At 40.4% G+C, this 25,289-nt stretch overlaps 1 protein-coding gene across 8 annotated transcripts in view; it reads right to left on the bottom strand.

Annotated features, from left to right (window-relative positions):
• CADPS (calcium dependent secretion activator) overlaps positions 1-25,289 on the bottom strand; it is a 418,422-nt gene that overhangs the window by 82,581 nt on the left and 310,552 nt on the right. For 4 of the 8 annotated variants that reach the window (XM_075938477.2, XM_075938474.2, XM_075938481.2 and 1 more), the window contains 5 exons: positions 23,341-23,442; positions 22,181-22,244; positions 21,405-21,528; positions 18,131-18,148; positions 5,243-5,349 (listed from right to left, as the gene is read on the bottom strand). In XM_075938477.2, coding sequence (XP_075794592.1) covers positions 5,243-5,349; positions 18,131-18,148; positions 21,405-21,528; positions 22,181-22,244; positions 23,341-23,442 — 415 coding nt within the window. The remainder of the gene's footprint in view (positions 1-5,242; positions 5,350-18,130; positions 18,149-21,404; positions 21,529-22,180; positions 22,245-23,340; positions 23,443-25,289) is intronic. The other 4 variants (XM_075938479.2, XM_075938475.2, XM_075938480.2 and 1 more) reach the window with 1 other exon arrangement.

Raw genomic sequence — 25,289 nt, 5'->3', positions numbered from 1 at the left:
ACTTTTGCTAACATGTTTGCAGAGTACAGGCTGAAACTCTCAGGGCCGGCCCACAACATTTTGGCACCTGAAGCAGGGAGCTTAAATGATGCCCCCATGCCTCCTTGCTTGGGCCAAAACTTTGAAAGGTCTCAATTCTGCCTCCTTCCTGTTCTACTCCTCTCATGGCACTCCACCATCTCTGTGCATCTAGAGCAGAGAGAATACATATGCACCAGCAGCAGACACAATTTTCTACACTCTGGGTCCTAGTGGCACCCCCCCTCCCCACCCCACAGTCTGACACCTGAGGTGGCTGCCTCAGTTCACCTCATGGTAAGCCAGCCCTGGAAACTCTCTAGACCGGCTCATTGGTGGTCTGGATGTCCAGGGAGGTCCAACCTGTTGTTACTCAACACTGCCCAGCACAATGTGAGGTAGCTCAGCCCAGCTGAGTGTGAATGAGGGCTGTGAGCGTCTCTCTATGGGATTTGTGTCCAAAAGGGGAAGGAGGAAAAGTGTGAAAATGCCGCTTTGATGCCACGGTATTTTTACACAATACTCTTGAACAGCAAGCGCCTTTGAAGCAAAAATGGCAGGAATCAATTTTCATTTCAACCTCTGCTCAAATTAGATCCAAAAGGTAAAAAAAATATAAAGGCTATGGTGGCTGCCAGTGTCCCTTTAAAGCAAATTATATAAAAAAACCCCACACCCTAATTTAGAAGAGTTTGACACTTATGAGGCTACTTTTTCCTGACGAGTCCTTTGTTTCTGAAGAATGTAAAATGCTGTCTCTTTGCTAAGTTTTTATCAAAGGGAGCTGAGTGCTAGGAATGCTGTCCAGGAAGAGGAACAAAATCACTACACTTGAACCTCCTTACTCTGGGTGTCCCTAATCTGGGAACACCTCTGGTATGGAGGAGGAAACAGCTATGCGCACTGCCGCTCTCTCGCCCCCCGCTGGGGGAACGGCAGCGCAGCAACACGCTTCCCCTGTGGCTTTTCTCTGCTGCTTCCATAGTTTCAGAGTGGTGCCGGGGGGTGGGTGGGGGTGAGAGGGTGGAGCTACATGTGCCCCTAGGAGCAGGGTGCCAGGTAAGCACCCCATCCCTATCATGCCCAGTCTCAACACCTCATCCCTCCCTCACACCTAGCCCCCGCAGAGCCCTCCCTGGCCCAGCAAAATCTTTAACCTGGCATAGCTTGTTTCCCAGGGATGCCAGATTAAAGAGGGTCAAGTGTATTTTGGGAGGAGAAAAATAATCTTTTCTCCAACAAATCCCAGGATGTTTATTCCTGCAAGAAAACCTGCTTTCATGAGAGAGAATTTTTTTAAAAAGAAATGAACAAAGAAATTACGTGATCCCTTCCGAAAAAACACAGTCATACTTTAATTTCTGCTGGCATGATCAAGCTCTACTTTCATAATTCTCCAACTCATGTCTGGGATCCACCCTCCCCTTTCCATAGAGAGGCAGTTAATTTCTTGCAATGAAAGCAGTAACATTTCATTATTCAAAAATCTCTTTCAATGTTAGCAACCATCTACTTACCTGCTCTGTTTCATGTGTGATTTAAGGGGGAAAAAAAGTGTGCTTTCTTGACAAACACACCTAATACCGTATATCTTACACACTAGTACACATGTATATATGCATATCTTCAAAGAATTAAAATACATATATACATATACATACATATACATAGAGAGAGACCAAGATTAAAAATACATGAAGGCTTAGGTCTTATGACATTTACACTCATTCTTCCAGGCGGAGAAGAATCAACTTGGGAGACACTTGATGAGTGAAAAGACATGAGTCGATAGCGCTCATGTATTATAGTTGTGTACATAATGTACAATGGAGGTTTCTTCTGCACTGTTGTCTGGGCAATTTTATTTCTTATTGTGACTAAGAAAAACCACCTAATGAAATAATTTCTCCAACATTTTTAAAACGTTGCTCATAGATTAATGGCCATGGAGGGGGGGACGGATCAGATTTGTTTGATGAGTTTTTAATGTGTGCCGTTGGCATGTTTACGTGCATACACATGCGAGAACAAAGCAAGCTAATTCCAATGTGCAAATGCCACTCATGATGGAATTTCTCCAGTAAGTGACAATTTTGTTTTCTTGAGGAATAGCCAATGGGACATACGAGCCATCTCTCTCAGGTTGCGGGTGGTCTTTACTAACTCCAGGTGACTAGAAAACATATGTGAAAACTCATGTGGAGTAATTAATCCCACAAGGTAGACTTAGTTACATTGATATAAGCAGAAAACATGGAAAACCTAAGTAGATGATGAACTTAACCATAAAGATTTTTTATGATGATATATACACAATACTGGCAAGACATTAAAATGTCACCATGTGTAACACACCTGCTAATTGAGCTTCCATATAAATATCCCTGCAGGTGTCTCCTTTGAGCAAAATGCAGTTATTTTGCAAAATCTCATGAAATCTCAACAAGATATTGCACAATAACAAAAGAAATAATGTGGATATAATTGCACATACCATAAAAGTCACATGATAAAACCACATTCAATCGACTGTTTTCCCTCCCAGGGGAGAAATTCACCCTATCGGCAGGGGTTAGCACAATTCCGTTGCACCGTTTAAATCCCACCTAAGGTATGTCTGCACTGCCATTAAACACCCACGTCTTGGCAATGCAAGTTGGCTTGGGCCTTGGATGAAGGGGGTGGAGGGTGTAACTGCATGAGCCCAAGTCAGCTGGCATGGGGCAGATGCGGGTGTCTAATGGCAGTGCAGACATACCTTTAGACCTCTCAAAATAGGACAGTGTTGGCCCTCTGGACGGAGATGAATGTCACCCTTTCAGATCACCATCAGAAGTAGGAGCAGAGCCTACGTGCTTTCCCCCTATTGCCACAAACACGCTGCCACCAACAAAACCCTCCTGTTCTGAACCAGGAAGCATGGGCAGTTGGTAATGTAGGCAAGGGAAGGCACAACTTTCCCAAAACTACCTGCCTAAGTCCGACTGCCTAAGTCTAGGGCCGCTGGTGGAGAAGGCTAGGGCTGCGGCGTGGCCGCTTAGCTTCCCCAGCCTTCAGGGGGGGCCAGGCCATCTTTACACGGGGCCAGGAAGGACGGGCTGACGTGGGCGGGGCCTTAGGCAGAAGGGGTGGGGCTTGGCATGCCTTCCACCCACCACCCATGCCAGGAAATATATTTTTATCTTCTCAATGTAGCACACAGAACGGGTGCCCTGCATCATAGCCACTTGCCTCAAAACTTGCTGCCATTCTGAAAATAACTAGAATTTAAAAAAGAGAGAGAAAAGACAGCTACACACTGCGAGGAAAGAACGATCAGAAGTGTCGATAATGAGTGGAATAAAGTATCATTTTCTATCGACAGACTATCCCAATTCACATGTCGCTCTGTGGCATTCTGCTCTTTCCAACTCATACAGCTAGCCTCCCAAATAAATGAAAATAAAGGTTATTTCACTCTTCTCCACAGTATATTCTCTCTCTATATATAAATACTGTATATCCAGCACAGTTTACATACAGACAAAATGAAAGGAAGACTATTATTATCCTAACTGTTTATTACTTATTTCATTATTGCAGTGCTGTGCTATAGATCAGGTAAATGCAGAACAACATAGGTAACAACAGGCTGAGGAAAGATTCCAGGCAGGTAGGGTTGTGTGGGGATGTAACTGCAGTGCTTGTAAAATAGACTCATTGTTACATGCGTGGACTGGATATTGTCCCACGTTCACCCCTCTATGGAGGGCTACCAATTCCACAAGCAGTCTTTCTGAAGTTGCTGTTACATTCCTTGGATCAAAGTTACAAAGCAAGGATAGCCCAGGTAAAATCCCATTAGGAAACATGGCACCGAGAGGGCATGCACGAAATATGACAGGAGGTGACTCGTTTCATTCAGGTTAGTCACATACCTCTTTCCCCTGCCAGGATCATCCAAGATTGAATGAACAGTAGAAAAACAGGGAGGAAATTTAAATATGCAATCAGGCATTAGTTGGGACTTGTGGACGGTTGTGTTGTAGAAATAAGTTAGATTGTACTATAAATTTAATATACATCGGAATGATTTTTTTAGGTGACTGTGACATTAAGTATCAAATTTATTTAATGCAATATAAAAACGTGAAGGAGAAAAGAAAATAGCGAATGATTATAACAATACTAAACTTACAAACAAATCATTGCTAAGTAGGAGTTTTAAACTTTAAACTTTCAGCTTGACAATACTTATCAAAGAGTACTGGATTTGCAGTGAACTATGGGCCTGATGCTATACACACACAAAGGTAACTTTAGTCATGTGGGTAGTCCCACCAAGATGAAATTCTCCTCAGTGAGGCTGTGTGTCCCAGTGAAATCACTCACATGTTTAAGTGGTCACAGAATCAGGACCTATGCTACTGAAATCCTCACCTATTTTGGACTTAGTGAGATAGGCATTTCCTGCTTGAAAGTCCCATTAAAAACAAGAATCTTTCTGGTAGAAGTCTTTGAAGAAGAAAGCTATTACTTATTTGGCTAAGTGTTGGATCACCCATATAATCAGCAGCAGGGAACAATTTATTTCAGCCACAGCAACTTACAGCCAGGATGCTCCAAACAAGCTGAGAAAGGAGTGGCTGTCTGAAAAGCCATAGCAAGCAAAAGAAGCACTTGAGATAATTGTCGCATCCAGGAACACAAGTAAAAAACAAAACAAAACAACCAAAATTGTTAAAAGAAACAGGCCAAAACCAGCTCGAACATTTGTGGTGCTTATTCTTTCGACCATGTGGAATGGTGAGAAGTGTATGCTGATTGAGTGGTCGTTAAAACGGACTCATTTCGTTAAGCTTGGAGGTAGAGACCTAGGACTTTTTGGAAACCCATGATCCTTCTTGATAGTGGATAAACTTTATATTGTGACTAGTCAGGTGAGTTGGCCAGCTTCCGCTCTCAGTGACATCTATATGCAAAGATGCAGAAACAGAGACACGAGCAGAATTTGGTCAACTTTGCTTTACCCTTGCTCTCTGCTAAAAACGGGCTTCCCCCGGTTTATTTCTTCTCTAATTATATTTTGAAACTGTTATTTAAGAAGACCAGATGGCTTTAACAGGAATATGAAACCAGGTGGCGTGCTTCAACATTCACCCCATGGGGGATACAGCAAAATGGACACAGCTATCCCAAACCAACACGCCCCTGTCCAAAGACAGGTTGGAACACCGCTGCTCACCTCTGCATGGTGTTCTTCATTCTGCTGTAGAACTTCAATTACCAGTTCTGCCAGACGTATTGCGTCTTCTAGCTTTTTGGCAGGAGTGACTAACCGGCCTACATTTTCTGTAGTACAAGAACTTGAGTTAAAATGGAGTGAAATAGGAGAGGCTAGATGAATGGCCATTAGGTTAAGTGGTTTAAAACGTCCCATAATAGTTAATTACACTAAAAAAAAAAATCTTTTCATGCAAATGTTAAATGCTCTATAATTAGTACCGAGCAAACCGTAAAGCCACATTTGTTATTTATATTATAAAAACACAGTGCTCCAGCTTCGATTTTCAAAATACTAGATGCATTGCTTTACTTTCCATTTTGAGTTGGTGACACTTGATTCATTCAAATGAGAATAGCAAATTCCCTAGAGACAGCATCGATCTGTTAATTGTTGACAATATGTATCTCTCTGGGTAGACTGTACTCTTAGATATTTCATGTACATACAATTTTCAGAGTTTTGTTTAAATGGAGTTTTAAAAAAATAAGCTGTTCAACAGAATATGGATACATTAATTTCAATCATATGCAGTGGATGCACTTGAAAAGATCCTATTCAGAAAGATTTAAGAGATAATATTTATTTATTTAATGGGGAACGCTGGAATCAGTAATAACATGTTGAATTTGTAGAAACTTTGTAAGTGGACCCAACTCTATAAAATAAAAATTGTAGGCCCAATTCACGACTGGTTACTCCTGAATACAATTCTACTGGAAACAAGGGATTTATGCTTGAGAAAAGTTGAAAAGACACAGAGCAGATGAGAATACGTGTTTATAAGTACAGTTTTATGGGAACATACTGCTTTAAAGCATAAAATCCATTAAAGGATTCACATAGTTCAAATACTGAAGCAAGGCAGAGAAAACACACAGATATTTCAAACTATCCTGCAGTAATTCCAATCCTTCTACAACGAAGCCAAATTAATGCTTCTGTGCATCTCATACTAAGACTTATACGTCGATATAGTCTGTCTTCTATACAGTAGAGAAATGCCTTTTGGAATATTTCATTAGAAATCAAAATACATATATAAATTCCATCATTCGTTAAATAACATCCAGCTATCAATGAAAGATTCCATGGAGCTGGCCAAATGTAACAGTGGCTATTCCTACACTAGCACTTTTGTTGGTAAAACTTTTGTCAGTCAGGGGTGTGAAAAGACTCCTCCCTGCCTGACATAAGTTTCACAGAGAAAAGCACCAGCGTGGAGAGCGCTCTCCTGCTGCTATCACTACCGCTGCCAATTACGGTTGCTTTAATTATGCCAAGCTCTCTCATAGCGTAGAGCAGCTACCAGGGGAGACCTAAGGGTGTGTCCCTTAGCTTGAAATAAGTTGCTTATTTCAATGGTATTTCAAAATAGCTTATCCATGGACACAGCGCCAAATTTCAAAATAACTTACTGGGATGTTGGAATAAGCCACCCTTTATTTCAAAATTTATTTTGAAATAACAGGCTGCTTCAATTGATGCAGAATAGCTGTTTCGGGATATTTCCGGTATCCCGAAAGAGCTCCACAGTGTAGACGTACCCTTGCAGTGCCATAGCTAGGCCATTGCAAGTCTGTAGTGTAGTCATAGCCAGCAAGATAGGTCCCTAAGAACAGAAACTGGTGGCTTACAGCTGGGGAAAAAACTGACTTTGGGCGTGTCGCCATGAGAACACGCAGGAAAGTTAATCTTAATTCACTGAACATGTGAATTTAAAGTGAATTAGTCTCAGTGGGTAGCCATGCTTGTCTGTAACTGTAAAAACAACAAGCAGTCCTTTGGCACCTTAGAGGCTAACAAATTTATTAGGTCATGAGCTTTCATGGGTAAAATCTACCTCATCCAAAATTGGAGTGGAAATTGCAGAATCTGGGGAATATACAACAACAAAAGAAGTTACCTGTTAATTGTAGGACCAATATTAATGAAGCTAATTAAGTCAGAGTGGATGTGTCTCATTCACAGCATTGGATAAGGAGATGTGGATATCAGAGGTGGGGAAGTTTCCTTTCTAGTGTGTTAACTAGTTAAGATCTTGATTCAAGCCTACGTTGATAGTACTAAACTTGTAAATGAACTCAAGTTCAGCTGTCTCCTCCTACAATTGAGTGATAAAATTATTTTGCAAATGGATGACTACCATGGACCAAAGGCTTACAGATATTGAATTAAATATCTAAGACCCAAAGATGTGACTTTATCTTCATAATGAAATTAACTATTTCTAATTTGAAAACAAAATTCCCTCTACCCACAGCCTATGAACATCATCTGTGGGCTACAGCCTCCAAATTACAGCAACATGGGTTTCTTTTAAACAAAAGATGTGGAGTACAAAGAAAAAAAATGGAAGGTAGGCTGCTAGAATTAGGAATAACTGTCATTGAGCTGCACTTCATGGCCCAATTCAGCAAAGCATGCCGTATACAGTTGTTTAGGTCCATCCCTGTTCAGCAAGGCATGGGACTTGGATTTTCAAAGGCACCGGGGCAATCAGCTGAAATTCAACTGGAGCTGGGTACCTAACTCCTTCAGCCGCCACTGACAATTCTAATCATTCCCGACTGACTTAAGCATGATCTGAAAGTTAAGCACAAATGTAAGTGCTTTGCTGGATCAGGGCCTGCAAGCATTATGGATGCCATTTTGGCCTCTCGGAAGCCTAAGAGTGTTTTGATGTTGATGGTCTCAGGATCAGAATTTCACCAGAAACTGTTTTTGAACATATCTCTACAATTAAATGGTTTCTAATTAAAAACAATGGACAACATTTTCAATATCGGAATCCTAAAATTAAGGACCTAAGTCCAGTTAGGATCTCTATCTATGTCCTGGATTTTTAAAAAAGTGATGAGCATAAAACCAGAAAGTGATGGGCACGATAGAGGTTTGGTTCCTTTAAAAATCAGATCATTGCTATTTATGCGGTGCTAACGTCCCCAGTCTAGGAAAGTATTTTTTGGGCAGACGTTGTGATGTATTGGGCCCTAAATACAAACTTAAGGGTTATCTTCTTCCCTAGTTTGAAAAGTTTGTCCCCGGTTTCCCTTCAAATATTTTATCAAGCCAAATACTGACTAGAGAGCTGATTATTAATTTGTCCTTCTCTCTTTTATCCATGCAAGTGCCTCAGCAGAGGCAGTGTTTTTCTTTTGTGCAACAACAGGCTACAACGACCTCCCAAAATAAACGGGTGCTCTTCCCACCCTGCCGAAGTCAAGGGGAGCTTTAACATAGACTGTATAGGGAGCATTAGATACCCCAGTAAGTTTGTTCTCTCATTCATGGCAGTGATCTGTTCTCAAACACAGCTAAAAGACAAAAGTGTTAATAAGAACAACTGCTCAGAGATGCTGTCTTTAAAGAAAATATTTTGCTTTATCAACTTTGGCAGCCAACAGATGTCAATCTTTTTTTTTCTTATTTTAAATATTTCTCTGGGTAAGTTACTATACATCAGAATATTCTGTTGAGATAGCTGGAGCACTGACAGTTAAGTGAAACGTATACCGTATACTTATCAAACATTTCATACAACATTGTTTAAAGCTCATACATATTCATCGTTATCATGCAAAATGTTATGCAACAACAATGTTATTTTGTGCTGACGTTGATATTTGAAAATGTTGCATATGTCAGACATTGCTAGACAAAAAATGTGGACATTCTGAAATAAATACTACTATTTCTACGGCTCTAAAAAGCCTATATGGTCGCGCTAGATAGTTTAAGGAATCCTCAAGGTAGATCTAAGCTTCCTAATATTAAACTAAACGAAACCAATGAAAAGCCACTAAACTATAAGACAGTTGAATAAAAGAAAAGAAAAACTGTTACAGTACTTGGTGTTTGTCTAGGCATGCCTTTGAGTATCTGATTTATCATGTTAGGCTGTGTTTGAGAGACTCGTGATGGCCCAGCCGGTGGCTTAGGCTTAGATGGACGAGCTGTTTGTGAGCGATGGAGAGAGACACACCAAAAGTAAACAGACATATGACTTCATAAACAGTGACTAAAAGATGCAAACTTTGAAAGAAAAGAAAGCAGAAATGATAAAATATAAACGGAATAAGCTGCTTATTGCTACTTAACGTATTACACAATTATAACACCATTTGACAACAAACATTTTGGCTATGTCTACACTCACGTCTTCTTGCGCGAGTAATATGCAAATGAGGCTAAGAGTTGAATATCACCGAGCCTCATTTGCATAACTAATGAGCCGCCATTTTTGTGGAAGAGGTTCTTGCGCAAGACGGAGATGTCTACACTGCCCCTTCTTGTGCAAGAAAAACCCTCTTGCGCAATGCCGTTACACCTATTCCTTTAGAGGAAGGACGGCATTGCGCAAGAGGGTTTTTCTTGTGCAAGAAGGGGCAGTGTAGACGCTACTTCTTGCGCAAGAGCCTCTTCTGAAAAAAATGGTGGCTCATTAGTTATGCAAATGAGGCTCGCCGATATTCAGTGCTTAGCCTCATTTGCATATTACTCGCGCAAGAAGACGCAAGTGTAGACATAGCCTTTTAGAAGTCAGCAGATTCTACTGCTTTGTAATCGGGGTGCTTAACATTCATTTGAATGCTAATTGTATTTCATGTAGCCAAGTGCAAAAAAGAAGTAATTTGAAATGTCTAGGTGTGGGTGAGAAACCTGAACTAGTATTGCCTGATTTTTGCACCCCACCACGGTAAGAAAGGTTACCCATGGAAGGCACCCCAGTGCCTATTGTGAGGTTTAATATAGAAACAATGAACATAGGAATTAATTGCTTTGCAAAGATCAATTACAGATTTTGGACTTAAATACCCCTGTGGGTAAAATGGAGCTATAAAATATTCTTGCATGCTTCGTGTAATTTAAACATGTAAAAAAATCTGTCACTTTAAAAAATGTGTGGCTTCTGATTGTTTCCAGCTCATTTAATTATTTTCAAGTTGGAATTCTAGTGGCTTTTATATTCTGGGTTGAATCATATATAAAACTTGCCAGCTTTATCAAATATGTTACTTGCTATTCCAAATGTTAGAATACTGCAATCAGGACTTGACCCATCTGTCATATAGTTTACAATATCAGCATAGCAAAAATTCTATGAAAATAGCCTTTCCTTCTGCATATGCATAGACAAATCATATATGATGAATATATTGGTGCTATCGTTACTGTTATATTTAATGACATCTTTTTAATACCCAAGTACTGTATTGTGACTATTTTAATAATTTTGTTTGTACAGAATCTGGCATATTTATCTGGACATTCTGTTGCCAAAAGTTCTTTCCATTTTGCTTGCATTTTCCAAGCTTTGGGAGGGGGGTTAGTTTGGCTTTGGCTGCTGGTTTACACAAAGTGGATCTTTTTGTTGTTTTCAGTTCTGATAGCGTTGTAGAAATGATCAGACTGTCAAAAAATCTATTCTGATAAACCATCCATTAAAAGAGTAGCAGTTTGAGACCCACATGCCCTGCATTCCTTTAAGATGTAAAATGCTTTCATATAGAACTTCAGCTTAAAAAATTAGGGTTTTTTTTTCTGCTAACAGCTGAAACAAATCTATTCAATCAACTCCAGAAACAACCTGGTCTTCATATGTCATCTACCAGAGAGGCTTCTCTCTCAAAACCATTCCTTACACCCCCACCTAATGAATTTATATGCTTTTAGGGAATGAGGCTACAGATTTTCATTGTGATTCAAAATTTAAATAGGAACTCAACTCGGCTACATACTGATGGCCCTCAAATTCAACTGACAGAGGTAGAGACTATTTCACAGCAAAACATTATAAAAGTAAGTTTGCGTAAGGACCCCAGGATGGGAAGTAATTCTCATATCTAGTTATTATATCTTGACTCCCAGATGCTTCCACTAGCCATCTTATGGCAACGCCGCTCTACACAATTTAATCTGTTTGCCTCCCAAATAGTGTTGTAATGTGACTGGCGTGTCAGAGAGAGAGCTCCTCAAAACAGTACCAAAGCCAAAGGAAAATTCATTCAGGAGAGGCCCTGAAGGTATCTGACCCTACATCAGCCTAAATATGTTTCCAGCTACTGCACTGCCAGGAGCTGAAATATCTACAGATTGCTCCAGACCTAAATGGCTACAATGACCCAGATGAAAAATATCTCTCGGGATTTATTGGCATCTGGATCCTGCAGCTGTTGAACAAGACTGCCTAGTGCAGCCTCCATGGTTTTCTCTTTTTTGGTGGAAGCATCAGAAGCTGAAGAGGGGAAAAGAATGAACGCAGAGTCCAAAAGGACAGCTAATGCTGCAGGCCAGAGCAAGTCACTTAAAACTGTACAGGAGATAGTGTAAAAGAGAACTTCTGTTGTGTAGCTGTCAGCAAATTGTGGTTTCCATCCATCTGAGGATGTGAGAGAGATTCCTCATGCAGCCCCACTGAATACACTTGAATCCTTCCCAGCTTCCCCCCTAGTACAGCCTTCTCTTCGGGAGAAACTGTCATGCCCAGTCATAACACATGATGGAGTGTGCCATGTATGAAGGCAGGTTCATCATGAGGAGACCAAACAATTCACTGAGTCATCAAGCATTGGATGCTTTCATTTCTTTTACTTGTTAAGAGCCAAATCCTGGGGTTTTGCTTGAAGTCTGAGTATACCAGCTGCTGGGAATTAACCAGCTGTAGCTGTTTCTCTTGCCTTTTGGATCAGCAGGAAGAAATCTAATTGCTACTTCTCATCTGGACTGATACTTTCTGGGTTACTTCCGTCTCTGCTGACCTCATCATTGTCATGTAAAGAAACTTAAAAAAAAATTGGCCCTGAATTAAAAAAAGAAACCCCGCATGCTAAACTTTAGACACACAAGCAGTCCTACCACTTTCAATGACACTCAGGCAGTTAAAGTTACACAGGAGTCTAAGTGCTTTGCTGGATGTGGTCCCAGATAGTTATTTATCTACATTATTATTTCGTTTCTTTACGGTTTTGGGTTAACGTTTAGTGCCAGTAATCTCCCAAAAGAACACTTATGGATACCTTGATATTACAATTTTTACTAAATTTAACAGTACTATTACAATTTTTTATTTAGTGGGGCAGGTATAGTTTCACTTTGATTTCCATCTTACGCCTTTTCTTCCCCTTTGTTTTTTATTCTAGTCTAGCAGCAATCTGGGAAATATTTTATATTGTTCATTAACAGGGCTAGACAAATAATGTAATCTACTCGCCCATGGGGAGTAGATTACGCCCCGGAAGAGCTGGCGCAGAGCGCAGAACCGCGTGGCTGGCGAGCGGGGCTTGACGCCGGTTGGCGAACCGTGTTCATTAAAGTGCGTCTAACTGGTGAGACTTAAAAATCTGAATGATTAACAGAATGGCAGCAGCTACCTGTTACTCACTCACTATCTGGCAAATTGTTGCCTCCCAGCTATCAGTGGAACAAGTAAGAAAATTGTACAATTAGCATCAGGGTATAGTCTGGCAACTGGAATACTTGGAAGAGTATTAATTACTCAGATGAGTAAAGTTTGCAGCATTTGCTTCCAGTAAGCTGAAGCAAACACACATATTAACTGAGAAACAAAAAAGCACCAATAGTTTGGATAGTATTTCTTGGGCGCTACGCACTAAACACGGTAAACTCTTCAAAGCTGGGTGTGTCCTTACTCAGTAAACATCATGTAAACTTACAATACACCACAGATTTATGGTACTACAAGTACTTAACCAGGATTCTCTGGTCTGGCAACGTCCATAGTTTGGCACAAATGTTGCAGAACCAGAGGGTCCTAGTGGAGGGCGAGCAGCAAGGACCCCTGCTGGGCAGGCACGGCAGTGGGCTACCCACAGAGAGCTGACAGAAAGGCTGCCAAGTGCATGACAGCAGGGCTCCCAGCGGGGTTGGGAGGCCTGGCATGTGGCTGCCTTTGTGTGCGTGGCTGCCCAGAGAGCCTGGGTGCACAGCTACCCAGTGGGTCCCAGAGCCAGGGCAGCGATAGTTGCCCAGCAGGATTGGCAGGGCAGTGGGGCCGGCAAGAGGTGGGATGTCAGGAGGCCTGCTGCTGGGCCAGTGGCAGAAGTCCAAAAATGACTTCCCCTGGTCCAGCAAAATCTCTCATCCGGGATTGGCCAGGTCCTGAGGGTGCCAGACCAGGGAGGTCCAACCTGTAGTACTAATAAAAATAGCTACAACAGTGGGTATTTTAATTGGAGTGAAAGATGGGAAACAACTATTATTGACCTGTATATTGTAGGCATAACTATGGTGAACATCTTGCAGTCATCAACAAATATTCCAGCCCTGACAAGCTGAGGGTTTTTTTAATACTATTTTAGTACATACAGTAACTTGGAGCCATGTTAAAAAGAGCTGCCACTGTTAGGATAAATATAGATAAGAATTGATTTAAGCTGGGGAGATAGCACAGGAACCTTTTAACAAATTGGGAAAGTGAATTACCATGTGTCAAAAAAGACGCTCAATGAGCCAAAGAGACTTTATTACGAAAGAAAATGTAGTTTCCTAAATTGAAAGAAATTAGAAACCTACAGAAACTTTTTTTTCAGTTCGATGATGGAGGTGCTTATTATCTAACTTAACGCCCAGAGCCCAATGGGTCAAGAGCACAACATGTAACCTGACTTCTAAACATTATTATCTTGGCCAATAAGTAAGTAAATAAAACTTATATCTTAGAGAGCACTGTTCATCAGATTCACAGTGCTTTGGAGAAGGAAGTAAAGCCATGGTATCCAACATGCTAGCCACTTGGCCAGTCAAGAACAGGTTGGACACCATGGCGGCAAAGGATAACTGTCTCCCTTTTGAGGCTCAGTAATGAAGCATTTTAACATTCAGTGTGCCATTTTCCACCCACGGAAGTGGAAGGGACTTTTGCAGAAAGATGAATAATATGACCCATTTGGACCTTTCTGGTTCTGTCTTAATAACTTTTAGTAATCATAAGGTAAGATGAGTTACAGGTGGCTTTATAACGTGAACAATTAAATACAATAATGCCATTTCAAAGAACAAAGGGAATTAAGTAGTAGTACATATCACAGGATTGAATCGTACAATGGAAAAGGATATCTATTACTGTTGAGGGAATTACTTAGTAAAGTTATGTAATTGCATATTGCAATTTCCTTATTTATTTGTTATTCCCTTTTATCTGAGGAACTTCTTTTCAATGTTTTTACTCTATGGATTGATCATGAATATTAAAAAATGTAAACTATGTTGCTGATCCGCTAAACCACAAAAGCAACTTTTCTGGTCACTAACTGGATTCACAAACAAGCACTTCCAGGGTAAGTCTGTCAGCGCACCAATTTAAAACTCAGTTATGATGAACGCGTGCGTGCAACTTTTGAGTACGAGATCCATGAACAGCCATCCTGGTAAAACCGAATCACTTAGCGACTAAAGAAGGGGCGTGAGAATGGCTTAAGGGAATTCATTTAAAAGTGTTAGTATTTGTTAAACATTGCATGTTATCCATCCTGCTGTAATTATACAAAAATGGGCTTAGCAAAATGGCAACTGAGTGGCTGGATTTCTCTCAAATGAATGCCTTTCACATTTGACTGACTGAGCACTGAATGGCAAGATGTTCCAGGACTCACTCTAGTGGAGACCAATAATGCTTAGAGTCCGCCATACTCCTTTGCAGTTCAGGGTGGTCTTATAACTTTGGCTTCATCGTGACCCAATTCTCTTCTATAGGCCAGGCCCCTTTTTCAGCCTACACCTCACGTGACGCTCCGCCGTGTCCCCTACTCATGGGTACGGAGATGCCTCCTACAAGACCTAGATCCGCTGGGGAGCCTTGCCCATTAGGAGAATGGGGACATGAGGAAACTGAACTTCAGATCCATGGATCACCAGAGCAGAATTTGAAGAGTGAGGAATAGACTCAATCACAGCACGGCACTGGGGCAGGGAATGGGATTTCTTCTGCTGCGTGGAGTCTGGGAGAATTTTTAAGTACAAAAAAACAAATTAGGAGTTGGATTATAAATTGGTACTGGTCTATGGCTTGGAGATAGGAGGATGCAGTGCTGCTGTTAAGAACCCTGGCAAAGGCTGGTCCAAGGCTGCAGATAAGGGGCATCCATTTGTATGTCATCTCCAGGTGTGGGGCCAGAGCCGAAGCCCATGGACGCTGACGGGCACCCTTTCTATTAGCTACGGATCAACTCCACTGGGCACTGAAGACTTTGCCTTGACTCAGGTATGAAACAGCCCTGTACAGCAAGATCACGGGCAGAGAAACAGGTGCCATGATAGCAGAAAGCCTGCCCAGCAATTTGGAACATGGACTCCTCGCGTCATTTCTACTCTGCTCCCGCCCACGAGCAGAAAGCAAAATATCTACTCTGTGTAGGGGTGGGGAGGTCTGATGAGACCAGCAAGAGTGTCACTCCCTCCCCCAGGATCTCGCTGGACGTGGGGAAGGAAGAGCAGAGCTGCTTGTCTTTCCATGTTGTTCATTTCTCCTCTTGGCTGCCCTGGGGAACCGCTTTCTCTCCACCAGGAGGCGCTGCCTGGGCAGTTTGAATGCTCTGTCGGGGCCACCACTGGCTCCCCCGTTGCCCCACCTGGAGGGAAATGAGGCATTAAAAGGACGCTCTTGGCCCTTGGTCCCATTTGGGGTGGGGCCAATCTTCTCCCTGTCTTGTTCACAGCTGATCTCCCATAGCTACTGCTCTGGAGGTGAGCCAGCCCAGGAGTCTGGTTGCGGGGACCATTGACAATATGCGCCACCTCTGGACGGGGACTGGTTCGGGCACTGGGAGGGTGTTTGCAAACTGCGGACGCAGCCAAGAACCCATTCATTGGAACCTGGCTTCCTTGGGCTGTGGCTGTGCTGCTACAGTCACAAAGTTGTGGCTGACCTTAAACTGATTCATTTATGCCCATGTCTCATTCTCTGGCTGAATCTGCATCAAACACACTTGTTACTATTTATGGCTGCTACCTCCTCCGCTCCTTTTCTTACCTTCACTGTTCTCCTCAGAGAAACCAAGTACCAAAGCCCACATGGAAGCAGGAGGGTAAAACGAGTGCTTGTGTCCAACCATGCTGGAGAAGCACGTTTACTGCAAACTATGAATTGCCAAGTCAAATAATCTAAACACCCTGGGCTGGATTTGCATGTGCAATAAAAGCTACTTTTGCATCTCTCTAACAATGAACACTGTATTGGTGTAAATGGGAATCAGGCCCTTTAAATCCTCAGAGACGTTTTGATGACTGCCCGGCATTTCACAATTGCTGTATTTTCGGGATGTAAGTCTTCAGTATTTATTCTTTTCTAAAGAACAGTGAGTCCTCAATTTCCCTAAGTATCCAGAGGGAAACTCTTCCAGCCTTTTACATTCCTTAACCTGAGTGTTGATAGTTTTTGTTTTATTAATATTTAACACAGGTCATTAATCCTGAATGGCTTTAGTCTATGATTCTCTTTAATGTTCTATGAAGACCACAAATTATTTCTGAAGGGAAAGGGAGAATGTAAGTGCACTTTGGGAAGGAGTCAGGCAGTGAAAGAGGGTGTCACGGGGGGTGTTATACTGAATATAGCTGCATCCCAATTTTATTCTTGCTTGAGACAAAGAAACACCTTTTAGAGCAGTAGCATTCACATTTAACCCCCGTTTACTCAAAATAGATGAGGTTTCTGTAAAGCCAAAAGGATTTGGCTCTGCATGTCCATCCTGTTGTGTTTTAGATAAATGGGACCTTCTGAAACACCCCACCTATTTTCCCTGATGTTAAACATGTCATAAGTCAGTGTCTGATTTTAACAAGATGTTGGCCATTGTCCTTATTTTACCGATCCACTGGGATCTATGCTTAATTAAATCCAATGTAATTATTAGTAATGGATGCACCTGGAAATATTACATACAATTTCTGGGTGCTTCTTGTGGACTTACGTAAAAAGCAAATGCACGCTTTGTTTTCTGAACAATTAATTCTTTTTGCGGTTGTGACTAGGGCCTGTTACCAATACGACAAACATAACAAAAACTAAAAAGATATTGGGCCGAAGTTATAGAAGGGCCGCTCCTAATGATATTACTGAAAGAGGCCCCCATGCAGCCCAGAGGCTGTATTTCTTTTTCAAACCAATTTCTTTCTGGAAACAGGTTTTGAAATCAAGTATATCCTCACAACAAATGAATAATGACTTAGGGTTTTTTTCCCTAACAGTTCCGATTTCAAAAACTTTCCAACTAAAGGCCCTTGTATGCAACAGTAATTAAACTGCTGGCAGGTTGCGATTCCAAAATCACTTCTGAAAAGAAGCCCATTTGAGTTGCATTTATCTGAACTGCACTCCTGTTTCATTACATGTTACTAACATGTTACGGACAAAAAAGACAAACACAACTTCTGTCTGACTGTCGTGTTAGTTACACAGTAACAAAGAAACCATTCCCCTCCCCCCCAGATAGGGCATAAAACAGAAGATATGAAAAACAAAAATGAAGATTAGTTTAGTTATAAGTGTGCTTATTCGGTGATTTACATTAAAGGCCAAATCATTCAAACTTTTTTGTGCCAAAAATTTGTTTTAGTTCCTTTGGAAAATGAGAAAATGTATCTTTGCTATAAATAACCCTCCATATCAGGTTGTATCTTCACTATAAAATACTTCTGATCTATCCTATGTCTTAAGAAGAAGTAAAAGATATTATGTATGTTGAGACAGCACAAATTAACTCCTTAAGTATTATTGCAACTCCATCTTCAGTCTATAGGAGTACATATCTTAAGGAGCTAGAAAAGAAAACAAAGATAAATATAAACTCAACAGTCCTAGCAATTTATAATGCATATACAATTGTTCACCTGCATCCTTTTGATTCTCTATATGAAAGAGAGAGAGCAACAAGGAGAGAAGAGAGAGAAACAAGAACAGATATGCAAGATTAATGAGCAAGTGGACCAAAATGCCCCTAGTTATGCGTGATATATGACATTTGAAAAGAAAATAAAGTTGCCCAGCGATTCCCACCACCCAGAAGCATGGTATCACCAAAAAAGGCTCCTTTCACAGAGGTGAAAGAAAATGCTGCACAAATAGAAAATTAGTAAACTTAGTGAACTAAGCTCCGAGAACATACAAGAGCTCACCAAGCACCAGGTTTGTATGTTCCCTCCAGAGCTTGGCGTAAAAGAATAAATAAAATCTAGAAAGAGAACAAGTAGAGCATTTCTGCTTGAGAGATAACAGACAGAAGACATGTAAGATCTGATGTACAGAGAAAGGACAGCTTCATATGATCTTATACACAGGTTTGTTTAAAAATCGTATACACCGGAAAAGGGATGGCTTTTTCCAAATGTCCTTTATCTGACCTCTAGCTCATTGTTCCCCAGTGTAGCTGCTACCTTTTGATTGTGTACCAGTGACAAGCACTTTACAAATTGGGGTTACACAGAAGCAAAGTAAAAATGCATTCAGGTCACAGACATAAAGAATAACTGAAAAAACTTACAGACAATCTGAGTTTACCACAAACAAATGGCTGTATTGTCTAACCTGTTTCGGGCTGATAAAAAGTGACTGGACTTCTCACACTGGGTTTCACAGACAGAAGCAACAGACAAGCCAATGCTAAAAGACTTGAAGCAAGGAAAGTGAGTTGGTTTGGATCTGGATTTTCTTGAAGTAATGAAAACAGAAAGAGTGAAGACAGGATGGGGAGGAGGGTGGTAGGTACTCACGAATGGTTAAATCCATCACTTGAGAGGCCAAGCAGAAGACAGGATGCTCATACATTTCTCTCTTTTTTCCTATAAAAGAGGATTTGGGCATGCAAGAGGCTTAGGTCAGAGGTAAAGAGGTTATAGGTCATAGGTTAGAGGAAAACGTTACATTAGCTTAAAAAGAAAATAGCTGTAGAGTATTTTGGGATACACACAGGATAAAAGAAAAAAAGGAGATTTAAAATTGGAGATCTACTGGATTAACCATTCAGCATGCCCATGAGTCACAAAAGAGGTTGCGACCATGATTCTAAAGGTTTGTTTTGAATTGTTTGCAAGAATATAATGATCGAAACATCATGAATAGAGGGAAATAGAATTCTACTGATTTAAGGCTCCAAGATACTAAGGATTTTAGCCTTCAGTATCTAAGGCTTTTACAGGTATTTCTTCATAAACATAGCCTCAAGCAATGCTGCGTCTAATATTTCCTCATCTGTTACAAGTATTTCTTAAATGCCTGGATATTCAAATAGAAGCTTTTTAACATCAAAATCACATTTGTATCGAGAAATGCATCACATGTACGTAATTTAGTTTTTACAGACTATTGTAGCTTGATGTGGACTATGCTCATGAGCGAAAACCTGATGCATGCAGCTGGCGGATGTTGGGTTGTTTGAATTAACAATCCCAGCATGCTTTGAAATTGGTGTCACAACCACTTTTAGAGAGGCAATACAGAAAAGTGGCTGTGGCCAATCACGAATAAGGGAGGAGAGAAGCAGAGAAGAGCAGGTAGTGTGGAATGAAGTATTTCTCTGAAAAGGGAGCTGGAAAAAAAAAAGTTTGTTGCTTCAAAGTATTCCCAGACCTAAAAGTCACAGTGCGAAAAAGAGGGCAGATAATCAACAGAACCAAGAAGAATTGAGGCACAAAAGGAAAGTACACACTAACTGTTCTACTTTGGAAGTGAATGCATTTTTACTTACAGATCATAAAGTTTGTTTTTGCATAGATTTATCTGAAAGAAGAGAGCAAATCTTACCAACAGGTTAGCGATATTTACACAGGGACCTAGGGAAGCCAGCATTTGGTAGAAGCATCCATCAAAACAAAAGTTGCTTTTTGATTCTGAGTCCTTCTCCATCCTCGTCAAGTATATTTCAACATTGCATTTTACAAAATACACCAATTACCATATCCTGTGAAGTTGAGTACTTCGATAAATTGCCTGATAATACAGTGCTTATTAAACCTTCAATCCTTCTCTATTTTTGTCACTCATTACCAAGTCAAGAGTTGATAAACATCCTTTTAGTGCCCAATTCTTAAGTGTTTCTCACTGGATGCATAACAATGAATTCATTACCACTGGTACACAATTTGCATTGTCAGACAGAAAAAATAGAAAAAGAGAGGACATATGTACAGAACCTGGAAAATTTGACATATAATAACCAAGACCCTCATGTAAACAAGGGCAAGGAACAAATCAGACAGTGATTTTTTTTCTTTCAGTAATGTCTTCAAGGCGTACAATGTGAATCTAGCTTTAGTAAAGCTTTCTATTTCACACATGACAAAAAACCAAAATCCAGGGGAGAAAATTCTTTTTGAACATACAGCTTTCAGTTACAAGCACGTATAAAGTTGTGTAGGAGTTTCAAATTGCTGTATAGCAGCCAACAAGGTAACAATGAAATCCAATTAACATGTAAGGAACTAGCTGATTACATAGCTCCAACAAAACACATATCCTCCAGCAAATTTTAAAATGTCTTTTTGATGGCTACATGTGTCTCTGGTCACCAGTTATTATTCCCCCCTAATTTAAAAGGTCAATAATATCAGCCATGCTGGATTTAGAGTGACAAGAAAGAAATCTGATGCAAGAATGGGATCAACCGATGACTTCCACTATGCACAAAGCAAAGGCAGTGAAACAAAACCCAGAAAAAGACATTTTAAGTTGGCTACAAACAAGGAAGCAGAAATAAAACATTTCTTGGCTTCTTATATTTTGATTCTTCCCTGAACTCTACTGCCAGCAGCATTATCCGTTTCAGCTACAAACATGACATCCCACATATTTCTCAATTTTTTAAAACAAAGACACGAGAATGAATGCTGTACCACTAGCCAAACGCACTAATACTCAGAAGAAGTTATGATTCTGTTAACCATTTCACCTTTTTCCTAGAATAAGAAATATTTCACCTAACCTCTGTTCTTAAATCCCCCCAAAAACAAACACCACACAAACATTTCCTAGCCAATTCCATATTTCCTTTGACTTCAGTTTTATTGTCAAGCAAAAAAATAGTTTCTTCATTGTTTTAAATCATTGCTAGCCATAGTTTCCATACAGAAACATAGTAAAAGTGTTAATATCATAAAGAAATTGCCTTACCTTCAATTTTGGCATACTCTGATAGTCTAGTATAGTTGACTAAAGCAGCTTGCTCCAAGCATTTACGGATGACTGTTTTTACCTCCTCTTGAGGGACAGGAGTAACTATGTCTTTCATTAGAACCTGGACACGAGAAAAAACGATTTATTGTGGCACTAGGCACAAACATCTTTGATCGTTATTCGAAAAACGAATGTGTACCCAACACTAACACAGTGTAGCTCTTTGTCCGCCTCTAGTGGCCAGCCTATGCAGCAAAGTCTAAAAGTCTCAATGGACTTGATCCTTTAGATCAAGCAATAGAAACTCACGCTTTTGGATCCAGAAGTTGTAGCTTCAGACCCCACCGATGACTCCACCAAAGGTGTCACTGTAGAGTTAATTCATGTACTATTTCTGCAAGCAACTACTTTATTCAGTGACATGAAGCTTTTTAGAACATTCAGACAAGTTTCCAACATTAAATTCAAAGAGTCATATTCACTGTCCCATTGGACCGGTTTTATGCCACCACGATTCCACTGAATCCTAGTTCCCTTGTTTCATCATCTTGGGACAGAAATCGGTCTAACTGAATGGAGAATTAGGACCATGATTCATAATATTTAGACTTCACTTTGTATAACACCAAAAATCTACTCATGCCCATGAAATAACAGATACTCTAACATTATCTAATATAACTATGCATACATCTAAACGCTGTGTAAACGCTACTGCATGGCTGAATATGAACAAAGGAATTTTATCCTGCTTTTGTTAGTGGGATGCTTACCCTTTCCAATAGGGACAGAGTAGCTTTCAAAGCGCCTTCGGGCCGGCCAAATGGAAAGCAATACCTAGAAAAAACACCCATTTGTAAAGATTAACTCAAATGCACATGGGCCAATATACCAATACAATCAAGAGTGAGACGATAAGCAAGACCGAGTGGCGAGGCACAGGCTTTGTTCTCACTTCCTCAAATTAAGCCCCTATCCTTCAAGTGGCTGCATGGGGGCCAAGAGTCTGGATCAAAGCCTGAAAGAGTCATTTGGATTAGGTGCCTCAGCAGGATGGTTAGGAAATCTCAGAAATATTCTTCATGATGTGCTCCAAAGCCTGAGTAGATACCCACCCCTATGCTTCAACCACAGCGAAAAATAAATGCAGGATGACTTGTAAGGGCCAGGCAGACCTGCCATTTTGTGAAATCTGTCTGGCAGATGGGAGGGGGAGTGACTACATCTATCTGGAAGGGTTAAAGATCATCTCCTTGCAACAGAGGGGAAAGGAGAACTCACCAATATACGACCACTTATTTCAAGATGGGAAATTAATAATCCCATGCTAATCACAGAGCATAACTAATTAATTCCATTGTTTTATTTGAGAGAATTGCAGCTAAAAATTCTCTCTGGTATTGACTTTGCATTGAGAGCTACATCGTGTCTCATCTTGAGAACTGGAGGCTGACCACTGTATGAAAAGACTAGATTGATAGGAGGCAGCTCACCTCCCTGCTTTGAGGATGGTGAAATCCATTATTCCCAAAGTTAAACCTGCCTTTCTTGGTGCTAGGAAGAGATGGGAGTTGATAGCAAAATGCATGAAGCAGAAGGAATGGGAAAGAGGAAGATATAAGACCACAGGGTGTTTAATTACTTGCCCACAATTATTTATTTGTCAAATATGGGACCTCTCCTTGTTGCTGTGACTGTGGGGGCAAGTTGAGTTGAAATACTTAGCTGTTTATCATCTACGAACATATTCATGCCTTCTGCAGCTGCAAGTTTTGGCATCCTATTGGACCAAGTTATTTTGCACAGTGCATATTACTTATGCAGAATTACAACAGGCTGCAGCCTTTACAAGCTAAAAGACTCATCTTTTATGGGATGGAGTCGTGAGGAAATGCAACCTTTTCCACTGTAAAACAGGAGCCTCTGTCTTTACCTAAAATGGGTGATCTGATTCTCCAGAAGCAAGCGGAGGCGCTCCTTGATTTCTTCAAAACGTTCTTTCTCTTCTACGGTTACAGTTCCTATTCCATCAGGCCTGAAGGAAAAATGCCATGAATGACTCAAGCTTCACCTCATGACCCTGGTAAGTCATCTGTATGGCAAACAAGATATTGCAGTTTTTGGAAATGGATGTCATCGACTGTTAGGACCAGGATACGGTGCATGGAGCCACGCAAGGGAAACACTAATGGGTAAAGCAGCACGACAGTTTAGAAAACGTCTCAGAATAAAGTAAATGCTGATTTTAAAATTACGGTATGCATGTTTTTAAACAGTGAAATCACTGTATTTTTGGTTACTGCAGAAAAGCCTGGAAAATATAGGTCTCTCTAAAAATACACACATGCATGTACGTGTGTACACACACACACACACACACACACACACACACACACACACTCAGACACAGACCTGAACATGAAGACTATAATGGGAATTTCCATGAAGCTGCACGTAAGTTTTGTTTGGCTCAATTTGTTATTAATGTCGATAGAAAGAGCCATATTCAAATCCATCAAGTTTAAAATATAGCTCACAACATAAAAATAGTTATAATAAACCCATGTGAAAATAGAACATAACAATACAGCTCTCATTCATGTCAACGGAATCATTTTGTCATGTAAAAGGAAGGAGCACAAACTGGTATATATGCGCCAGATTAATGTACATTTTGCATTTCCAAAAATAATATCTTTTCCCAGGAATTTCATAAAAATAACACAGTTCAGCAAAGAAGCCCTTCAAAAAAATACTTGCCACACTTTGATTATTTTGTTAATGCACAGGACTGCATTTTGAATAGGGCAGCCATGAGTAACCACCTTAGGGTAATTCCCATCTTTCACAGAGCACAGCGTGCAAGCAAAGATCCCATCCACGCTTCACCTGCAATGTTGATCGTTAATATGGAGAGTCCCCGGGTCTGATTGTGCTCACATTCAGTTTTTATATCTTTTTGACTTTGATGATTTCAACTGACCCCTGATTTGCACCAATATGAGAGCAGAAACCAGTCTCCTCTGCACACATACACCCTTTTTCCGTCCCAAAAAATACACGCTATGGCATACTCTCTGAATTTAGGAGAGGGCTAGTTTCATCTATTCACCAAAGGAATCAGTAATCCAGAAATAAATAACACTAGTTTCTATTATTGACAGGCAAAGTCTACAGACTCATGTATTTCTCTGTAGCTTATACCATCACAGTCTCTCTTTAGGTAACATAAAATGTCTTAAAATTGAACAAATGTTCTTACTTAAGGCCTCCTCCAGTGTTCATCTTAAGCTGCGTAAATCCTTAGTACTAGACTAGTTGGGTTATACAAAAGGCTTGGCAAGGGATTACACAGCTTCTAATGAACCTCCTATCAGGGGTTAATTGGTTAGCTTTATTTTCCTTTTAAAGACTCAAAAGGCCCTAAACTAAAAGAAAAATTACAATCTGTACAGTCATGTTTCACTGACCTCAGATGCAGAAACCTCTTACTATTATAAATATTAGCTCTGCTGTTAGAATCCAGGTAAAAAGTTCTCTAACAAATCCAAACATAGATGCTAACACAATCTTAATTGATTTGTTTTCATTATATGAATGCTAAAGCTACATTAAACCACACTGGTAACCTGGACATACTAAAATGCCCAGATGTTAGGCAATTTTCTTTAAATTCAATCAGCATTTCCATAAGAATCTCCTATCATTTAGTCACCAAGATCAGCTATAAAAAAAAAAAGTTATTAGGCGGAACTCTGGAATATAATATTTTAGCTAGGAAACACATTTATTAAACAAATATGAAAAAATGATTTGGCCTCCTCACTATGCTTTTAGTTCTAGCTATTTTGAAGAAGGTAAGCCAGGTAAATTAGTTGTCGA

This window comes from Pelodiscus sinensis, chromosome 11, assembly GCF_052426305.1.
Source record: "Pelodiscus sinensis isolate ZL-2025 chromosome 11, ASM5242630v1, whole genome shotgun sequence".
Lineage (NCBI taxonomy): Eukaryota > Metazoa > Chordata > Testudines > Trionychidae > Pelodiscus > Pelodiscus sinensis.
The sequence above is the reverse complement of the archived record's forward strand: the minus strand, read 5'-3'. Positions and strand labels throughout refer to the sequence as shown.